Source organism: Elgaria multicarinata, chromosome 9 (assembly GCF_023053635.1).
Source record: "Elgaria multicarinata webbii isolate HBS135686 ecotype San Diego chromosome 9, rElgMul1.1.pri, whole genome shotgun sequence".
NCBI classification, from domain to species: Eukaryota; Metazoa; Chordata; class Lepidosauria; order Squamata; family Anguidae; genus Elgaria; species Elgaria multicarinata.
The window spans coordinates 95,291,256-95,312,843 of record NC_086179.1 but is presented as its reverse complement, the minus strand read 5'-3'; the positions used below and the strand labels follow the sequence as shown (position 1 = coordinate 95,312,843).

General features: G+C 43.1%; 1 protein-coding gene across 4 annotated transcripts in view; it reads right to left on the bottom strand.

The window, feature by feature from the left end:
* Positions 1-2,218: 2,218 nt before the first annotated feature.
* The window catches only part of PPARA (peroxisome proliferator activated receptor alpha), a 60,649-nt gene continuing 41,279 nt past the window's right edge, over positions 2,219-21,588 (bottom strand). For all 4 annotated transcript variants that reach the window (XM_063134346.1, XM_063134347.1, XM_063134348.1 and 1 more), the window contains exons 6-8: positions 20,591-20,793; positions 5,187-5,634; positions 2,219-3,124 (exon numbers count right to left, since the gene is read on the bottom strand). In XM_063134346.1, coding sequence (XP_062990416.1) covers positions 2,877-3,124; positions 5,187-5,634; positions 20,591-20,793 — 899 coding nt within the window. In that variant the 3' untranslated portion in view covers positions 2,219-2,876. The remainder of the gene's footprint in view (positions 3,125-5,186; positions 5,635-20,590; positions 20,794-21,588) is intronic.

Here is a 21,588-nt window from a genome sequence, read left to right as displayed (position 1 = left end):
TGTTCCCAACAACCCATGGTGAAGTCACCCTGCTGGGTTCAGACATCACGACAACCCACCATGAGTGATTATGGATGTGTGTGCAGACAAAAGAAAAAGTGGTGGTATTTTTAAAGCAACTCATCAAAGAGTATACTTTATCTTTAAACTCTATTTGTATGATGAAAATCAGTATGAGAGCTATTTCTGTTTCACTTGGACTTGCCATCCTGAGCCTTTCAATATAAAAATTATATATTTATTTGCAGCTTTCCTTTTTCACAATTTGTTGAGGTAGGTAATTTCATTTTTGGGAAACAATTAACCACCCCATGTTAAATTATTTAATTGTTGCCCCAATCCTGAGTATTCTTAATAATAGTTCAAGCCATTTTTAGTGAACATTTAGATAATACCACTCGTGAAATCCATTAACATATAATTGTAGTTTCTGCAAGCTGTTCATTTCCCCACATTTGTCATTCGTAGTTGCAACCTCTGAAATACTAGATTGGGTTGATACCAAAATAGAGTAGTTGGGTATCCTACAATTTGTATTCTATAACCTTTAAACTTATTTAAAATTACAAGCAAGGCCACTGCAGGAAAGGGTACACAGAGAAAGCAAAGTGCTTGCTAGAGTGATTGATTGATTAGAAACCATTATCAACATGCTAATGTTTACAAAAAATTGTTTATAAAATGGATGAAATGCACCCTGTCTACTCCTACCTGTAAGTATAAAAATCACTTTCTGCAGGAACATTGCCTTCCAAATATCATGGATCAACAATTCCAGTAGAATCTACATGCAGTTTGTCTGAACCACATACTGTCACTTATAAAGGAGCTTCTGTTCTATCAGACATTGTTTAGGGCACCATTTAAATCGGGTGTATTTATCGTAGGGAGTAATTTTCACTCCATAAACTGATTAAAAACATACATCTAATTATAAAAGGGGGAGCTACTTGGGCCTTGCAATACAAATAATACACTTTTCATTAAAAAAAAAAAAAACCTTGAAAATCCCATACATATATCTTATTGGAAGATATTGCAAGATAAAGCCTGGATGGTGATCATTAACTGAGGCAGCTTTGGAATTTTATCAAAATTAAGGAGATTTGATTTACAATCTGAAAGAGCATGAGCTGTGACCTTACAAAGTATACTATGAAGTACCACAATCCTCTTCGGAACTGGTGTTCAGGTGAGACCCTTGCACAGGATACAGGTGACAAAGAAATTCTCAAGAATACAGAGGATACGTTTTTAGCAGGTATGTTAGTAGTTGAAGTGTACACCTCTGAACTGTAGTATCGGAAGCAAGCAAATGTCTTTAAAAACAACACCACTTGTGTACACCTATAGGGTATATTGGGTTACAAAAAGAGGCACAGTTAGCATGCAGCCACTTCAAATATTAAGAGGTTTCCTGAATACACCCTGAAGGCCTTTCACATATACCCATCAAAAGTGTGATGCGTGAAGTTTAATAATAATAATAATTTGAGAAGTTAAGCGTTGCATGTATTTGATAGGAAATGGCATGGCCATGCTGGCTGGGGGGCATTGGATTTGTAGTCAAACACATCTGGAGGGCATCAGTTTAGGGAAGGCTGCCTTATGTGATAGCATGTATAAGTGCTGAAGATCTGGCTTGGATATATTTGTAACCTGAATAAGTAGCTAATTACAGTACCATGCAGACTTGAGCTGCTATCCCTTTTTCCCCCCAAGAGGGAAACTCTGAGCAATTTAAGTATGATTGCTGCTGCAGCCAAGCAAGGCTTTTGAACTGGAAAAATGTCCATGATATAAATGAAGCACTATTCCAATTCCTGTTTCTCATTTCAGTGCAAATTGTATGGAAGCAATACTGAGGGAGCTACTTCTACACAGCTTTGCCATCATCTTTGATTTGATTTGACACCCAATAGCGGTTGAAATCTAATTTGCCTACAGTCTTTTGTCAGAGCTATTTTAGAAATGCAAAATTTACCCAAGATCAAGGGCCAGGATGCAACAAACCATATGTTCTGCAGGAACATTGCATTTTTAGGTTAATGTTTTCTATCCTGCATGAATCTCCATTTTTTGCATAGAAAATTGATTTTGGAAATAAGCACTTTGGTATATGTCATGGGGAGGAGAAAACTGTTGTTGTTTTTTAAAAGTATATAGTAGTACTGGCATGCTAAAGTCCTTATAATCCTGGACAATATCTTACAGAAATCCCACTCAGTTTTATGGAACTTACTTCCTAGAAAGTGTGCTTAGGATTGCAGCCTTAGACAGGAAAAATACCTCTCTCATGTATGAACACCAGTCTAGTATCAAATGTGCAAGTTTCTGACAAAAGAGGGTCAGGATCTAAGGAACTAATTTAGATGCAGCTAAAGGATTGGGTGTCATCAGTGGTCTATGTCCTTTTTCTTCTTTTAATCTCTCTGGCCCCCTTCATGCAGTATCACAATTTGCTTTTAAAACTCTCAAGTTTGAAATGTAGTTCACCATGCAGTATGCGGAGAAACACATATAAAGCTTTCTTGGATCTTGGCCCAAAGTGCTAGCTTTCTCACAGTAATGGAGATGAGGGGATGAAAGCTTAAAAGTGCAGAAACTTCAGAAATAGTGTGTTAGTAAGTTCAGATGTGACATGACAAAACTTTCACTGTTGCCAAATTTCAAGTCAATCACAGCTTATTATAAAAAATTCTCTTAAGCACATAAAAATAACCCCTGGCATAAAAATGTGATATTCCAGTTACCTATATTTTAGCTTCACTAATGCTTTGAGATTAAAGCAGGGGAGGTTTAATTGTGCAAAATAGTTTGCTCCCATCTATTAATATTGCTGTTGTCATTACATATCTTACAAAACTAAAACAACCTTAATACATATCCTTGTAGATTTCTTGTAGCAAAGGATGTAAGTGTGCGTCAGATTCAGTCTTCTTGATTATCTGAACAAGCTGAGCATGCTCTGTGACAAGCTGCCGGAGGTCTGCCATTTTTTGCAGAAGTTTTGGGAAAAGGAAGATGTCATCAGGATGGTTGTTTTGCAAGTGAAGCTTTAATACATGCACAATGCTCTCTTGCATCTTTTCAATGTGTCCTATGTTCACAAGGCCAGGGCGATCTGTTCTCAAAAAACAAACAAACACTTATGTCACATTACTGTACAGCTCTTGTTATTTGACAAGTTACCTGAAATGATTCTGGGCATGATTTAGCCCAAGTGCGCCTCTTATTTCACAAACCCCTTTAACTACTACATTATTAACCCCTTGGGGATGGAAATGTATTTGTCCAGAAAAAATGCTGTGAGCCCAGGCTGTCTTTCTTCTTTAAAAAAAAAAGTGCATTTAAGAGAGCAATCCTATTGTCCTGGGACAGTGTCTCAGGGAGTCCCCCTCCCTAGGCTGTGAACACTCCTACTATCTCTGGAGGGGGACTCTGAGATCTAGCACACACCCCATGCAGCCACCACGGAAAGAAAAGTAACCTGGTGTAGCTTCAGGGAGGGCAAAAAGGCGGTGGGATGAGGAGAGGCCAGGAACCAAATTATTCTGTGGCCTCTCTATCATGCATCCCTGACCACTACTGGTAACTATTCTGTGGCCTCTGAACCCAATCTGGCTGCATGGGTGGGTGAATTTGGAGAGCGGGAAGGAGGAATGGGAGGCAAAAATGCTTCCATCCTCCTCTTGCCCGCAGCCCAGCAGGGCAATGAGGTTTTGGAAGGATCAGTTTAATGGGGTGCAATCCCATGGGATCGTGTTCTAAGTCTCATTGCGCAGAGCTCTAAGCACTTTTGTAACTCGTCCACTGGAATCAATAGAAATCACTTCTTTTCAGAATGGTCATGATCCGAAAAAAGTTAAGTACTGCTAAAAGGATTTGCTGAGAACTACAAAAGAAATAGAATTATTTTGATATTTTAGCTAAATACCACCTCTCATGTATAACCCTATTGCTCTTGTATTGGGAGTAGGTGAGGCAGGTAATCAGTCAGAAACAGATTCAGACTCAGAAGACGCCGAGCCAGACACCAGGCAGTTACAGCCAGTGGAGGAGGAGGTTCACATGGGAGAGACTCCAGCTGGAAATCTGCCCCCTCCAGAGTCTATCTCTTCAAAGCCAAATTCTATGCTTTCAGGAGACAGGGGGTCAACTTCTGGGGGTGAGCATTCAAAGACCTTACTTGATGTTAGGAATCGCTGGAAACTAAAACGTTCAGTGAGGTTAGCGGCAAAGAGACAGGTGGCCAGATTGCATGAGAAATCGTCCACACATCAACTACCTTGAAGTTATGAACTTTTGAAAAGCCTTTTCTTTGAACAGACAATTGTCTTGCTTAGTTTGCATAGTTTTTGCCTAAGGGGGAGTTTCACAGAAGGCGCCTAGTTTGTGTTACATAAGTGTTTATTGCTTGTATTGCTTTGTAAATTGCCTAGCACTTTGTTTCATTTGTCTCCCAGAGGAAGCTGGAGTAGCTACAGTACAGGACACCACCAAACTCTTCAATTAACTAAAATGAGCATCAAAGCAAGTATAGCACATGGACAGCAGTCAGGACCAATAGTACAAAAAATGATTCAATTGTAAGATACTATTTTAACTAAAATTTGTTTTGTAGAGTTAACCATCTGTTAAATATGCTTTGAACTGCTTAAACCAGGGTGAGGGAACCTGCGGCCCTCCAGATGTTGATGTACTCAAACTCTCATCAGCCACAGCTAGCATGGCCAATGATGGGGGGTTATAAAAGCTATAGTCCAACATCTGGAGGGCCAGGTTCCCCACCCTCTGGATTAAAGAGATGCTTAGAAATGGAATCTATTAAGTGGTGGACACTGCATAACCAAATCACTATACACACATTCTTCGTGCAATACTACCTAAATGGAAATCACTGTACAAAGCACATTTACTCCAGTGGACATTTTAAAAAGTTTATAGTTGTGATGGCCAACGGGAATGATTTTTTGGAACACTGCGCTTTTTATTTTATTTTAATTCTTAGATTTGTTTTTATTTGCTCTTCTTATTTGTTATATTATTATTTGTTTTATTGCTACAGTTAGCTGCCTTGAGTACTACTGTATAAACTTGGATGTAAAGTGGAATAAATAAGTAAATAATCATAATGCTTATCAGAAGATGCATTACCGTTTAGTGAATGGTAGCTTAGGTCTTACCTCCACAACAAATTATAGCAGCCACAAAAAGTGATATGTCACTATCATCCAACTCCAATGCATTGAATTTCATTGCAAAATCAAACTTCGGCTCCATGATATCACAAAATGGCTTCCTTAAACTTTTGAGGAATTCTCGAGTTATAAAACCATTTCCATAGGCTACTAGCATGCCGTCTTTGTTCATCACAGAAGCCAACATGGCAAAAATGGCTTCATAAACCCCGTATTTTAACAGGGTCACCTGGTCATTCAAATCTAGATTAGAGAACCCAGGAATAGATTTGGCAAATTCTGTAAGTTCTGTTACAGCCTCGACCGAGGTACATTGGCAGCAGTGGAAGATTCGAACTTCTGCCTCCTTGTTCTGTATTCCATTGGCTACCAGTTTTGCCACCAGTGTCTTCTCTGCCATACACAACGTATCCATATCATGGATAACAAATGGCTACAAAGAGATAGCAATAGAAAATACCTTTATGTAATGACGAATATATTAAGAATAATAATACAATATATCACACACCTTTTTTTAAAAAAATACATCTCTTCAGAACCTAATTAAAGTTACAACATGGAAGATGGGAATCCACCAATGTGACAATTGTTTCAAGAATATTTAGCATTTTGATAGTAATGACTCTGGGTAACAAAAAACTCCTGTTCCTTGAAGGTTAGCTTACAGTTACTCACATTTAAATCTTATTAATGATGGCAGCTTGGACCATAAGACACCCCTCTATTCATTAAGGGAGGGGCAATTTCTGCCAAACCCCCCTCCATTTGCAACCCCATGTACCATATCCCACAAAATTCCCAAGAGAACCATAACCCCAAGGAGTAGATGTTCAGTGGGCATATGTACTGGGGGCTGCAGATGGAAGTGGGGAGGCAGGAAAGCCCCATTCCATAAGCTTCTATTCATGAAAGGAAAGTTAGAATCCAACCCAATTGACTTACCTGTCCATAAGCGAAGGCTGGACTGTATTCAAGACTTTTTAGTTCAGATAATTCGGCAACCTATTTACTTAGCTTGACATCGCTGGAGGGAATGAGCAAATGCAGGTTGCTTACCTGTAACCGTAGTTCTTCGAGTGGTCATCTGTGCATTCACACACTATGGGCTTCTGCGCCTGCGCGGAATCAGTGTCGGGAACTTCAATAGCTGAGTAAAGACTTTTGGCGGGAGCCCTGCACACGTCCAGGGGTCCCGCCATGCTCCTCAGTTCCTTGAGACCGCAGTCATTGGAACCAAAGATATCGCTATGTGTGTGTGTAGATATACATATACATATATTATACGTATATCTACACACACAACAAGTATTGGAAGCATACACATAAGAGATCCATATATATATAAATAAAATGCAGTATACCTCTGAGCCTCGAGACAAAGAGGGGATGGTGGGTGGGTTGTGTGAATGCACAGATGACCACTCGAAGAACTACAGTTACAGGTAAGCAACCTGCATTTCTTCTTCGTGGTCTCTGTGCATCACACACTATGGGCGAATAGCAAGCTGACTTACCGGAGGAGGGTAGTTTCGTTGGAAGCGTTGGTTCTAGAGGAGTGAAGACAAGACAGCTCTACCGAAACTGGAATCAGCTCTGGCTCTGACATCTAGTCGGTAGTGCTTGATGTAGAGGGCCTGGACCAGATGGCTGCTCTACAAAGTTCTTGGATAGGGATTCCTCTGGAAAAAGCCATGGAAGTAGCCATTCCACGTTTGGAGTGTGCTGTCACTGGAGTAGGCATAGGTAAATTTTGTAGCTGATAAGCAAGATGGATCGTTTGGGTGACCCATACTGCTAATCTTTGTGAAGATATTGGCATGCCCTGTTTGGGCTTGCCGTAGGACACGAATAGGCGTGGGGTAGCTCTGAAGGGTTCTGTTCTGGCTTTGTAGAAGGCTAGAGCTCGCCTGACGTCAAGGGAGTGTAGCGTTGTCTCCAGAGGGGAAGAAGGTTGTTTGAAAAAAGTGGGAAGGATAATGTCCTGGTTGAGGTGAAAAGGTGTAACGACCTTCGGGAGAAATTGTAGATCTGGTCGAAGTGTGACCTTATCAGGGTGAAAGGAGAGATATGGTGGGTCAACCCGGAGGGCTATGAGTTCGGAGGCACAACGGGCAGACGTGATGACGACGAGAAAGGCTACCTTCATGGAGAGGAGGCGTAGGCTGGCCGATGCTAGGGCCTCGAAGGGTTTCTCTGTCAATGCTTTTAGAACGACGGATAAGCTCCATTGAGGAGTGATGAGTCTTATAGGGGGAAATAGGTTTTTCACCCCTTTCAGGAATTGCTTGACTAACGGGTGAGTAAAGACAGAATGTCCTTGGATTGGAGGATGAGTGGCAGATAGGGCTGCTAGGTGGACTCGCAGCGAAGAGTTTTTGAGACCAGAATCAATGAGGTGTTTAAGAAAAAGGAGGATGTCTTTAATGGAGGAATTCAGAGGGTCAAATCCATGTTGCTGTGCAAAGGATGCGAATCGGCGACATTTGGCTCAATAGGTCTTCCTGGTTGCTGGTTTTCTCGCTGACCGCAATATGTGTTTTATTTGCGGTGGGAGGTCTAGTAATGATTGTTGATTTTCCATGCCGTTAACTGTAACGTTTGGAGAACTGGATGGTGAATGTGACCATTGTTCATTGTGATGAGACTCGGTGTCGAGGGTAGACGAATGTAGGTTTGATTCGACATGGATAGGAGAGGTGCAAACCAAAGTTGGCGAGGCCACCAACTCTATCAAGATTGCCTTCATTGGCTCTATCCGTAGTCTGGCGATGACTCTGTTGACGATAGGGAAGGGGGGAAACATGTAGGCGAAGGTGTGTGCCCACTGAATCTGGAAGGCATCCCCGAGAGAGGATGTGCCTTGCCCAGCTCTGGAGCAGAACAACCGACAAGCAGTGTTGGTCTGCGATGCAAAGAGGTCTATGAACAGAGTTCCCAATCGTTGGAAGAGTTTGAGAAGGATGGTCCAGGAGAGTTCCCACTCGTGCGTTGGAGAAAACGTGCGACTGAGAGTGTCCGCGACTTGGTGGACTTTCCTGCGAAGTGGAGAGCGGTTATAGAGATGTTCTTGGGAATGGCCCAATTGAAGATATCGAGGGTTATTTTGAGAAGTGTAGGAGAACGCGTGCCGCCTTGTTTGTTGAGGTACCACACGACCGAGGTGTTGTCGGATAAAATTAGGACTTGTTGGTGTTGGATGTTGGGTTCGAAAGCGAGAATTGCTTTGTAAACTGCTAGAAGTTCGAGAGCGTTGATGTGTAGGACCTGCTCATTGGTGGACCATCGGCCCTGGGTCCTGAGATGATTGGCGTGTGCACCCCAGCCGAGGCTGGACGCGTCGGTGGTGACTGTGATGGTCGGTGGAGGCTGTCGGAATGACATGCCCTGTAGGAGGTTGTGAGGACAAGTCCACCACAATAGGGAGGAGTGAACCTCTGGTGGAATGATAAGGTGAGTCCGACGGGGGTCGGTGGAGCCGTTGTAAGCGTGGGGAAGGTAAGCTTGCAGGGGGCGCATTCTTAAGCGTGCCCATTGTACTACGTATACGGTGGAGGCCATGAGGCCAAGTAGACGCTGAATGGCCCATACGGATGGAGAGGGGCGGTGGCGGACGGTGTGTGCGTTGGCGATGAGAGTGCGTGCTCTTTTTTGTGGTAGATATGCTGTGGAGGTCTCTGAATCTATGTCGACTCCGATGAATGAGATGCGTTGCGAGGGAAGGAGATTTGACTTTTCTTCGTTGATACAGAGACCTAAGGAGGTAAGGAGGTTGAGAGTGTAAGTTGTATCTCGAAGGATTGCGGATGAGGATGGGGCTGTGAGAAGCCAGTCGTCTAGGTAAGGAAAAACCGTGACCCCTTGGGTGCGGAGATGTGCACACACTGGTGCCATGCACTTTGTGAATACCCTTGGGGCAGAGGAGAGTCCGAAGGGAACGACTGTAAATTGAAACACTTCGGCGCCGATGGCGAAGCGAAGAAGTTTGTGGTGTGATGGGTGGATTGCGATATGGAAATATGCGTCCTTGAGGTCGATAGAGGTGAACCAATGGTCGTTCCGGAGGAGGGGGAGGATGCAGGCTAAGGTGGTCATTTTGAATTTTCTCAGAGCAATGTATTTGTTGAGGTCCCTGAGGTCCAGAATGGGGCGTAGTCCGCCATCGGCCTTCGGTACCGTAAAATAGCGAGAAAAGTATCCTCGACTGATGTTGGTGGAGACTCGTCCGATGGCTCCTTTGCTGAGGAGGAGACGAGATTCGTCAATGAGAGATTGCGATGGGGAAGTAACTCTTACGGTACCGAGAGGTGGGAGGTCGCGAAGTTCGAGACGGTAGCCTACTCAGATGATGGTAAGGACCCAGGTGTCGTTTGTGATGTTCGACCAGGCGTGATGGAAGGGTTTCAGAATGGAGCCGAAGAGTGGTATTATAAGAGGTAGTGAGTGGTTGTCAAAGACGACGCTTGGGAAATGAGTCCGATTTGGAGCGAGGTTGGCGAAAGCGTGGTGAAGGTGCTTGTCGTTTTGGTTGGTTGAATTGCTGTTGGTAGCGGTTAAACCTGTCGTGGTGTTGTTGGTGTTGATGTTGGTATCTTGGCGGAAAAGAGGTTTGTGGACGGTACCATTTCCTTCTATAGGAGGAATGGAATGAAGGTTGGGATATTCCCATTTTCTTTGCTGTGAGGCGTGCTTTCTGGATGGTGTCCATGGCCTCATCCGTTGTCGAATTGAATAGACCCTCGCCATCGAATGGGAGGTCTTCAATTCTTGAGCGAGTTTCAGGGGTTAAGCCAGCGGCACGAAGCCAGGCATGGCCACGGAGGGCAACAGAGCCGATCATGGATTTGGATGCGCAGTCGGTGAGGTGACAGGAGGCATTAAGTTGGAGCCGAGAGATCTTGGATGCTTCGGTATGGAATAGCTGTGCAAGCTCTCTGTGGTCATCATGAAGGTGGGAAGTAAGGGATGCCATCTTATCCCACAGAAAAATCTGATAGCGTGCCATAAGGGCGGTGTAGTTAGCCACTCTAATAGCGAGAGCAGCAGAGGAATAGAGTCGCCTGCCCATCATATCAAGGCGGCGAGATTCCTTATCGGAAGGTGTTGTGTGAGTCTTAGTCGATCGACCCTGTGAGGATTCCATGATGACGGAATTTGGTTTGGGGTGGTTGAAAAGAAAAGATGCATCCTTTTCTTGCACTCTGTAGAGGATTTCAAGTCGCCTGGAAGTGGATCCCGGAGCTGCTGGTGACTTCCAAGACTGATGAGTGGTGTGGAGTAATCTTGGAAATAATGGTATCGACACTGGAGGCATGCTATCGGCGTAGGAGGAGTCAAAAATGGGATCTGAGATCTCTTCGGAGGGCTGTTGAGCATCGATGCCCAAGGATTGGGCCATGCAAAGAATTTGCTCGGTAAAGTGGTTGGTGTCATCGGAAGGAGACGCCTGCTCAGTTGTATCGACGATATCGGTAGGTGATGGAATCGACCTCAGTACCGATATGAAGGAGGAGGAATCTGATCCGTAATCATTTTCAGAAGGTGACGGTGACCTCTGCTGATCTTGTCGCTGTTGCTCTATTTGTAGAGAGTGCTGTAAAGACGCAAATCTAGGAGGTACTGGTGGAGGTGGTGGAGAGCGAGGGGAGCGTGGAGCTCGACATTCACGGTACTGAGGATGATGATAAACACTGGTGAAGTCTTGGTCTCGACGGTGATCCATAACCTGAGACCTCGGCATGGACCAATTAGAGTCGGAGTCCCAATCACGACGTGGTGATCGTGATCTATGGGATGGAGCCTGAATCACTAATTGAGTAGAGACGTGCTGCTCATAAGGCTGTTGAGGGATAGGAGGTGGTTGAGCCGATGGGATGGCTCTGGAGGATAATGGTGAATCTCGGAGCTCACCCTCTGAAATCGACGCTGTAGGTGGCATTACTGAGGGGATCGGAGGCGAGGTCGGTGGCGGCGCGGGAGGCGTTACCGACGGTAATGGTTGTGGCTGCGGAGTCGGAGGGCGAGATGGTGGATGCGCCGCTTTCTCCCGACGAGGTTTCTTCCTTTGTTTTCCATTGTCCATCTTGTGATCTCTTGCCCGTTTGGACAGCTTTTTTGCTGTTGTAAGAGTGTGGGATTTGTTACCCGAAGATAAAGCCCTTTGCTCCATAACAGGAGGTCGATGTCGAGGCCTGCGGTACGGGTTTGTGAACCGTCTCAAGGGTCTTTTTCCAAAGTAGAGCTTTGAGTCGGTCAGCTCTATTACGGCGAGATTGTCTGGATAATTTCATGCAGAATGGGCAAGTTTTGACGATGTGTGACTCGCCCAGGCATAGGAGGCACAACGAGTGTCCATCTGAAAGAGGAACCTTCCCGTTGCAGGAGGGGCACCTCTTGAAAGGGCCTCTATTAGAATCAGACATAGAGAGGGAAAGCGAAAGTAAAGAAATTTAACACTAAATTAATAACTTTTTATATATATAGGAAAAGAAGAGAAGAGGGAGGAGGAGAAGAAGAAGAAGACGAGGAGAAGAAATAAGAGAAAACTCAGCTAAGTATTTTTCAAAGAAGAGCGAAGCTCCCGACGTGCTGGTAGCAGCGCGGTCGAAAAGGAACTGAGGCGCATGGCGGGACCCCCTGGACATGTGCAGTAGGATGGTGGGCGGGGCTCCCGCCAAAAGTCTTTACTCAGCTATTGAAGTTCCCGACACTGGTTCCGCGCAGGCGCAGAAGCCCATAGTGTGTGATGCACAGAGACCACGAAGAAGAACTATATGCTATAGCTTTGTCCATGTGAGGAACTGATACTCCTAGAGCCTCTGGAACAACTGTACTCTTACAACAACGTTCTTCCAAGCATAATGTCCATTCCTGTAATTCCCCGGAGCATGAAAGCAAAGGATGAACAAAGAAAGGCAAAACCTTTACAGGATTTATGATCCTTTCTGCAGCTTTATATGAAAGAAGCATAAATGCTTTGCCAAAACCATCCCATCCTGCCCACATATACTAAATTGCCTATATAGAGGAATTTTGTCAATTGTGAATTACAGAAATGGCCAAATGTTATAATTATTCACTGGATATATCTGCTTCTGTACTATTCTAAGCCCTGTTAAGTCCTCTTGACAATCAAAAAAAGTCAATGGAGATTATAATGGATGTGATCTAAAAATCTGCTTGGTTTGCAAAAGGGGCTTGCACTAGCTAGCGATGTGAGGTGGAAAAAATTCTAATGCAATATTGTTTTATGAAAAACTTTCCAGTTTTAGAAATGAATAATTTAGAAATGCAAAATTTATAAAAAATAATTAACAACATAATGAATTAGTATAATACATGCCAAACTAGGCAATTGGAATAGACAATACTAGTAACTCCCTCTAGTACTGAATTTGGCCAGGATATGTTGATGGCTTTGTAACCAAAAAGTCTCCATCCATGGACATGAGGTCTCTGTGAGCTTGGGTGAATCTGAAGATTTATAGAAGTAAAATTAAACATCAATATATAAACTTGCCCACCAGCACCACTCCAAAACACAAAGAGGGGAGAATTATGAATGTGTGTTCTTGTGCAGGAAAGTAGGCACTTTGAGGAAAAGCAGAAGGCTGGTCAGCCAAGCTACCTGTTCACAATACAATCTGCATTTAAAGTGATTAACAAGAAAATGTGCTGGGTCTAAAATGTGCAGGAAATCAAAAGCTAAGAGGAAATGGAGAGAGGGAGGGAGAACACAAGGAGAAGTGTGGGGAGTAAGGGGAAAGAGGGACACAAAGAACAGAAGTCCAGCAGCAAAGGGGATACCACACAACTTTTTCTTACAGTCCAGCACTCGTAAATACCCTATTGATTCTCTTGGAGCTCTCAGTGGCTTCCAACACCATCAACCATGCTGTCCTTCTGGATATTCTATTTGGGCTGAGCTTTGGAAGTACTGCATTGTGGCTGTTCTGCTCCTACTGGAATAGCTGATTCCAGACGTGGTGCTGAGGTTTATTGCTCTACGCTTGGCAGTTATGCTATGGGTTGCACAAGATAAGATAATTCTGACTAATATTGTTTTAATTAGTGCCTTTGCCGGACAGCATTCCAGTCCTTATCATGGTTAAGAGGGACAAGGCTTTGCAATCTCCATCGACTTCCAACCTTTTCTGGCGCAATTCAAAGTGCTGGTATTAACCTTTTAAGCTTTAAATAGTTTGGGGCCAAGAATCATCTCCTACCTGCTTGGACCTTAAGCTTCAAAGACCCACATAACAGTTGAGATGAAGAAGAACAAAAGTTTCATTGACCAATGACCAAAAACTTTGCTCCTCTTTAATGAGGTAAAAGCTATTCAACAACAAAGGCCAAGGCTGGACGGATCAATAAGAACAAAAGGTGGTAATGGTGTTTACACCCTTCTACACTTCACAGATGAAAAGAGGAACCCACTTGTGTATTTGCAGCACCCCTGTTATCACACAAAGTATTTCCCTTGGGAGCCTCATCCTTCTACTATTACACATTGTGGAAACAGAAGTGTTGTTGCTGGATGCGGCATGTTGCATTTTTTTATTCCACAGTAGCCTGTCAAGAACTGTTTTAAAAGCAGAGAGGCTGCCTATAATTTTGGCTAGATACGCTAGAAAACCAAATCTAAAACTAAAGGTCATAATTAACTTTCTTCAGGTGACTACTCCTAGGAAGCACATATATTTATGTGAACAGCTCTTCTGGCATATTAGTATTGCTAACGGTTTTCATTGCCTTAATTTTCCCCTTTAAAATCTAAACAGCGTAAAGAAGCCTTCTGCAAACTGGTAACCTCCAGATCTTTTGGTCAAACTCCCATCATTCCTAATCATTGGCCATTATTGGAAATGAAGCCCAAAACATCTAGAAAGCACCAGGCTGGGGAAAGTTGGTGTAAGGAAAGTGTAAGCCATTGACCCTGATTGCACGTAACAATAGCCCATAGCTTAAATAACCAATGTATCATGGGTTGTTGTTAGTCTGAATCCATGAGTATGGGTTAACTGGTTTGTTAATCACAAACAATCTACAAAGAGAATCCATGGCTTGTTGTTGGTTGTGAATTCTGGCTTGTTCAAACCCTAGGCTGTTGTTACATCCAAATCCAGAATCATGGGCTGTTTCATCAAGTGACAGAGGTAGCAGGCAAGAGCCATAAAAATCCGACCACTCTAAGTGTTGCTGTGCGATATCAGCTGCCTTTTCCCATTCTATGCAGGGAAACCGGTCTGCCTATCTCCGTCTCATCTCCCCACCTCCTGTGGTTCATAGCTTCCCATGAAAGCAGCAGGATACTTTTTCCAGTTTGCTTTGTGTTTCACAAGAACATTGCTCTTATCACCATTGAACATCCTTGACGAACTGTGGCTATGCAATCCCAATTTAGTTGTGTCTGTCCTTTAGAATGTTCTACAAGAGCAGGAACAACAGCACATTGGCAGTTTTAAACGAAGAATTGCCCCCTCTATTTAAAACTCCCATGCCTTGAAATACCTTACCTGGGAGTAAGGACACTCAAAACTTCCTCCTTCTCTTCCACCTGTGGGAAAAGATGGAAGAAGTGCTTTCTCTGCACTTTCTGGTGCCCAGTCTTCCACTTATAGGGATCTTGCTGCTACCACATCTTGCACTGACCTGCCTTGGCTGGGATATCTCCATACTTCCCAGAGTCCAGAATGGAGAAGGAGGAGGAGTCTGCCTCATTTTTCTCCAGCGATGGTACTGACTCACAATCATCACAAGCCTCTCAGATACTGCAGGCACATTCTCAGGCAATTAAGACCCAAGAAAGCCAAAGATTACATGCTCATCTCTGGACTGATGCTGAATTGGGCATATTCAGCATTTCTGGGCCAGTCCCTATAGCCTTGTGTGGCGGAGTGGTAAGCGGCAGTTACTACAGCCAAAACTCTCCCCACGGCCTGAGTTCGATCCCAATGGAAGCTGGTTCTCAGGCAGCCGGCTCAGGTCGACTCAGCCTTCCATCCTTCCGAGGTCGGTAAAATGAGTACCCAGCTAGCTGGGGGAAAGGTAACTGCGACTGGGGAAGGCAATGGCAAACCACCCCGCTACAAAGTCTGCCAAGAAAACATCAACGAAAGCAGGTGTCCCTCTAGGAGTCAGCAATGACTCAAGTGCTTGCACAAGAGGTTCCTTTCCTTTTCCCTATACACAGCAGGCCCTACAGACCACCTATAGACACGATATGGTGTTCACATGGTTTTCTGAGCAAATGTCAGCACAAGGCTTTGTACATACCCCTGCACAGTGTAGGGAAACAATGCATGAATTGAAGAAATTCAAAGTGATTACTACCCACAAGTGCTCGGATATTGAGCCATGAACTATGTGGATATATGAAAAGTTGGCAACAATTCAGCTGGACAAGATGAATTTTACACCTGGGTAGAGCCCTGGCAGCTGGCCACGAGGGTGAGTAGTTTCCCCTCTTAAGGTGGAAATTCCGCTGTGTGCTTCAGTCAATGGTGCACAGCAACAAACAGATTTAGCTAGCAGGATATGGGAGATAAGCCCTTCAAGTTAATGGTGTAAAACTTGACCTTAGACTCGATGTAAAATTGGAAATTTAGGGAAACTGAGAGTGTGCACTGTCATTCCAGCTCACAAGTCTCCCCCATTTCATCCACAACTTCCCCCTCCAACAGTTAGCTCCCCATTGCTCCTCCTCCGGCCTTCATTTAGTGATGGCTTGTTCCTTCTCGAGCCGTCCTGTCACCTTCATTGTAAATGCACCAGTCCACTCAGTGACCATAGCTCACCGCTCAGATATCAATCTAAAAAGCAAGTATGGCTGACAATGCTGTCCTCATCGCCACAATCTATGCAATTCTACAGTGCATCATCGAGAATCATGACTTTATGGAGGAGCAATACCAACATTGCACATGTTTCTGGAAAGCAGCTGTGGAAGCAGTAAAGCACCACCTGAATGCCATCAGGGCTGCAGAGGGTTCATCAATGCACTTTACAAGCGAGCGGTTAAGTGTGCTGGAGAATTGTCTCCACTAAGGAAAGGGCCAGAGTGGTCATGGCAAGGTGCACCATGGCAGAACAACTGATTTTTGATCTCTCCACCACGTGCTGCTGGGGCTTGCTGTGAACCGAAGCTGTGCAGTTGTCTATGCTGGAGCTAGATGAATAGGATGGTGCTCACCCCTGCAGCAGTTTCTGAATGACATGAGCAACTTTTGAGACTATCACCAATGAAATTGGACCCATAATCCAAGGCAAGAACAGAAATGTGTTCTGCCATTTCAGTAAAAATAAAGGGGGGGGGAAGCTTGCTTTGACACTTTGCAAACTTGTCTTCAACCTTGGATACCTCCTGCTCAGCAGCACCTTCGGTGTTGGCAAATCCACAGCCTGTGAAATTTTTCAGGAAACAGTGCGAATGCTTATTGAACTGTACCTGGCTGACATGATAAAGTTGGGAGATGAGAAAAAAGTGCCGCAAGGCTTCAGAGAGCTGGGATTTCCGTGTGCAAGGGTGGGTAGGTTTTTCCCATATAAGAATTCTCACTCCAGAAGAATACTATAACCCCAAGTGTTTCTATAGCACGGTTTTGCAAGCATTGATAGATGCAAAGGGCAGATTCATGGATATTTATGTCAGTGTATTCAGTAGATGTCATGACACAGATATCTTTCAGAATTTACTAGTGGCCTATTGGCTGGCCACAGGTACTTTCTTCAGTGGTTCCTATTTTGGTGAATGGTATACTTCTCCTGATCCTCGGAGACCAGGCTTTTGCCCTTCAGCCACAGCTTGTGGCACCTTACTGAGCACCATGAACACTCAAACAGAAATATTTCAACTACTACCACAGCAGGATGAGACTACCAGCAGAGAGAGCATTTGGTTGGCTCAGGTCTTGGTGGCAATTGCTTTACACACTTTTGGATGTTCAAAAAGACATTGTGTGCATCCTTAACATCTGTGAATCAAGGGGAGATGTACTCCTGGAGGAAAACTCCCAGCTTCCAGGACCAGGTAATGAGCACTTTATACCCAAGCATCCCCTACTTTTCATGTTCCCTAACTTGTACATAGTTGTCTGAAATCTGCATAAGAAAAATGATCCAGACAAAGATAACTGGCTTCAAGAGGCCTTCAAGAGGTAGCTGGACAACCATCTGTCAGGGATGCTTTAGGGTGGATTCCTGCATTGAGCAGGGCCTTGGACTCGATGGCCTTGTAGGCCCCTTCCAACTCTGCCATTCTATGATTCTATGATTCTATGACTGCTGGGAAGAAGGTGTCGGGGTGAAAGACTAACCAATACGTAACGCCTGGAACGCTCTTCCAGAACACTTGAGAACTACAAACTCAATCACTGCTTTTAAAACTCAGCTAAAAACTTTTCTTTTCCCTATAGCCTTCAAATATTGAGTTTGTTCTGACTCTATACTATTAGCTTTACCCTACCCGGTGCCTGTTTACACTTCCCTGTGCCTGTTTGCATTCTCCTTCCCTCTTTATTGTTTACTACAACTTATTAGATTGTAAGCCTATGCGGCAGGGTCTTGCTATGTACTGTGTTATCTGTACAGCACCATGTACATTGATGGTGCTATATAAATAAATAAATAATAATAATAATAATAATAATAACGTAACGGTGGATCCAGAGACTGAGCAGACTTGAGTGGAGGGAGGGAGTGTTGTCTTGAGAGGCAACTCTGCCAGGCAACTTCGAGAGCCCGCCTCCCACTTCCCCCTGCTATATCACTGCTATACATGGTCTTAGGAGCCAGCAAGAGCAACAAAGAATAGCAACCCATGAATTGGAAAAACAATGTGCTTAATTGCCTGGCAACCAATTCATGGATTAAGCCAACAACTCACAGGTTAATTAAACCATGGGCAGTTGTTAAGTGTGAATAGGATCATTGAGTCATGAAGTCTTTCTTTCACACTCATGTCCATTGGTTTACGGCAGTGGAAAATTTTCTAATTCAAATTTTTTTTGGAAAACCCACATCACTGGCATTATCCTGTAGTTGTTTGTTTTTTTACTTTTGCTTTGAACAGCTGAACCCTACACAACATGCTTGCCACTAGGGATTTCTTAAAAATAAATTCCTAATCCACTTTGGGCTCACAGAATGCACATTTCTTTGCATCCCAGTGGATATGCTGTAGCAATACTGTACTTGTAAACTTACCAGTATGTATAAACAGCCGTATAATAATGACTTATTAAGAAGCAATTAATGAAGGCTTTTATATACAGTAGTTTAATTATATCTATACAATGCCTGAGTAGTTTCATGGTTAAATTACTAACACAATAATTAATTCTAAAAGAAAATGATATCATCTTTGATGCAGCAGGGAGGGAAAGAATCAGCGGAAGAGGTCACTATTAATTCCAATTGCATTAGACCTGCCACCTTAAGCGGTAAAATAAAAACTCAAAGTCCCCTTTGAAGCTCAGAAATTCAGGGGTTTTTTTGCTTTTGAGAGGATCAGCACAAAACAGTGGTGTCATTTCACTTCTTTTTAAATTAGACATTGAGAAATTTTGCTGATTCTCAGTCCGGAGGATATTACAGACACCAACAGAAACCCTAAATCAGGTTTTCAGTGGCTTACTTGTTCAATGTTAAGTGTCTATGCTAATTATGTTAAGTATCTATGCCTGCTCTTGCCAGAGAACTTTGTAGCCAGTGGGAAAAGTCCACTCAGTGCAACAGGAAACTCCACAGAGCCCTCCACATAACACACAACACAATAGTTGTGCAGGAACTATCCTCTGCACAGCATGGATATTCAGTGTGGAGTGTTTTCTAAAAAAAAACTCCACCGTGGGGTGGAGTTTTCCCTTCAGACAACACATTTCTCAATGGTGGTGTAAAAACTCCACTGTGGATAAATGTGTTGTCTGAACTGAGCTTTTATCGTACTTTTGTTAAAATCACTAGAACAGGTAGACCGAGGCTCAAATTTAAAGACAACTTTCACTCAATAATTTCTAAAAGCCTGTCTGATTATTTCCCCCTAGGCTGACAAAGAAGCTCATTTCAAAGCAGATGGTCAAACACAAAGAAGAGGTTCAGTATTCCCAGCCAAGAATATTTCTTTGGAACTGTCCAGTGTAAGGCATCCTTGACTGAATTAATGAGACTTAGGCAATAACATGTTTTAAAAGGTGGGGCATGATCCCACCAAAAGATAAGTATTGCAATTCCAACAAAAGTTAAGAAGATTTAACTCTCCTATTTCCAAATGCATATATTTTCACAGATGTCTATCAATCTCTTCTCCCATTCTTTTTAACCTTTTCGTCTCAGCAGTTCAAACCATCTAGCCTGGTATGGTCACCACATAAAACTGGCTGAGGAGTGACTTGCTAAGGGAAAGGACTTGGGGGGCTTGTTACAGCCTATAGACCTTATTTTGTCTATCTATCTGTGGGGCCAAAGTAAACATTGGGCAGTGGGTTGCGGTGTGTGCTGGTCACCTTCTTGTATATTCAAGGCACAGTGGATGGGCACTAAGGCAGCTTATGGGAAGGTTAAACAGCTCTTTCATAGCCCTAAAATTTCCCATGTGTTATGCAAGGATTGTTTAACTCTCCCATACAGCATCTTTGCTGGGTTTGTACAATACAATAAGCCATGGTACCTGGCCAATGCTGCAAACCACTGTGGGTTAAATAACTCACAGAGGGCTGCAGTGATTGTGCGAACCTGGTCATCTTTTGTAAAGCTTACAAGCAGCCATAGAGGTTGAGTGCCATAAGACTGCCTAGTCACTTCTATGCACATGTATAAATACATCAAAGTTGGCTGACCAGCACCATTAATTCAACATGCCAGATATTATACAGTTCTAGCTCTTAGGAAACCTTTCATCACAAGTGATCAAGTTATTTGTGTGTTTGTACTCATCACTTTTTAAAGTATCTAGAGCAAACGTTGTGATTTCAATATTTTTTGTTTTAATTTATTGCACTGTAATTTTAACTTTTTGTAAGACACCCTGGGAACTTATTGAAAGACAGGGTAAATAAATCATTAAAATGAGTAAGAAAAAAATATCAATGGGGCTGTCATGTGATTAAAGAATAACTGATCATTGGTTAAACAATTATGTAATTACATCTACATAAATGTGCATATCAATAAACTGATAGTTTTGAAGAAAAACACACTTTGTTTTTGTTTATAATGCATGTCAACTTCACAAAAGAGGCATTTCCTCCAGAGAGAGAGAGAGAGAGAGAGAGAGAGAAGAAAAAAATGCCTTTGCTAAAATGTCAGTTTTTATAAGTGAAATTTTACTTCTTGTCTTATATGTATGTTAGCTCAGTTCACTTTTTAAAAATTATATTATAGCAAATACTTACTGGATTGTTACTGTTTTTCCCCGCAAGTATGAGTCTGGCCTTGACTTTGTTCATATTAAAGTTTTTCAAATATGCTTCATAAATTCTCTTGGCAAGTGATTTAAGATCAGCGATTTCGGAATTTTCAATACAATGTTCACCTGTTAGAATTTCAGCTTTCAACTTTGCCTTCTCTGATCTTGGCATCCGTCCAAATCGAATTGCTATGGGGAAAACATGCATTTAAAGTGGAACAGCATATATATTTGTTCTCCGATTGTGGACCTAATCTTAAGCGTCACTGTGCAAGCACATCAGGATCCCAGCACCAACTGCATTATGACTAGACCAGGCCCATACATACAACCCACAGGCTACCTGTCTATTTGTGACTCCTTGGGGAATTCAGGATACCCAGTTTGTGTCTCTTTCCCACATCTTTGTGGGAACATCTAATATCTACTTAAGCACATCAAAATGCATTTATTAAATACATCTGCATGAGTCACCCACTCCTTTGATTCAGAGCTACATAGTAGAATTGGCTCCAATTTTCTAGCCTTTTGACTTAGTGCTTAGCAGCCCCCTTTGTAATTCCTTAACTGGTATGAATTGCTGGAAGAGTAGTGACAAATTGGGGGAGGAATAGAGAAGGTGTGTGCAGAAGGAAGAAACAACAACACAGAAATAGAGAGGGGAGAAAGATGCAGGTGTAGAGTCAATAGCGAAAGAAAAAGAAGGGGGAATAACACTGGGGTGTAGTGTGGTGCGTGGGATGAGGAGGAAAATGATAGTTGAGACATAGACAGGCAAAGAGATCTGGGGTGGTGCTGAAGATCATGTTATGGGATACGGAGGGAAAAGAGGGAGTAACCAAGAAATGGTGTTGCAGGGAGACCAGTTGGTATAGAAGCAGAAGAACAGACAGAAGAGCAGAGTTTTAATTGTAGTGTTCAATATATGAATGGTTTAAGACGGACTTGAGAAAACTGTTCCTTTTGCTACTTCATGTCAGAGCA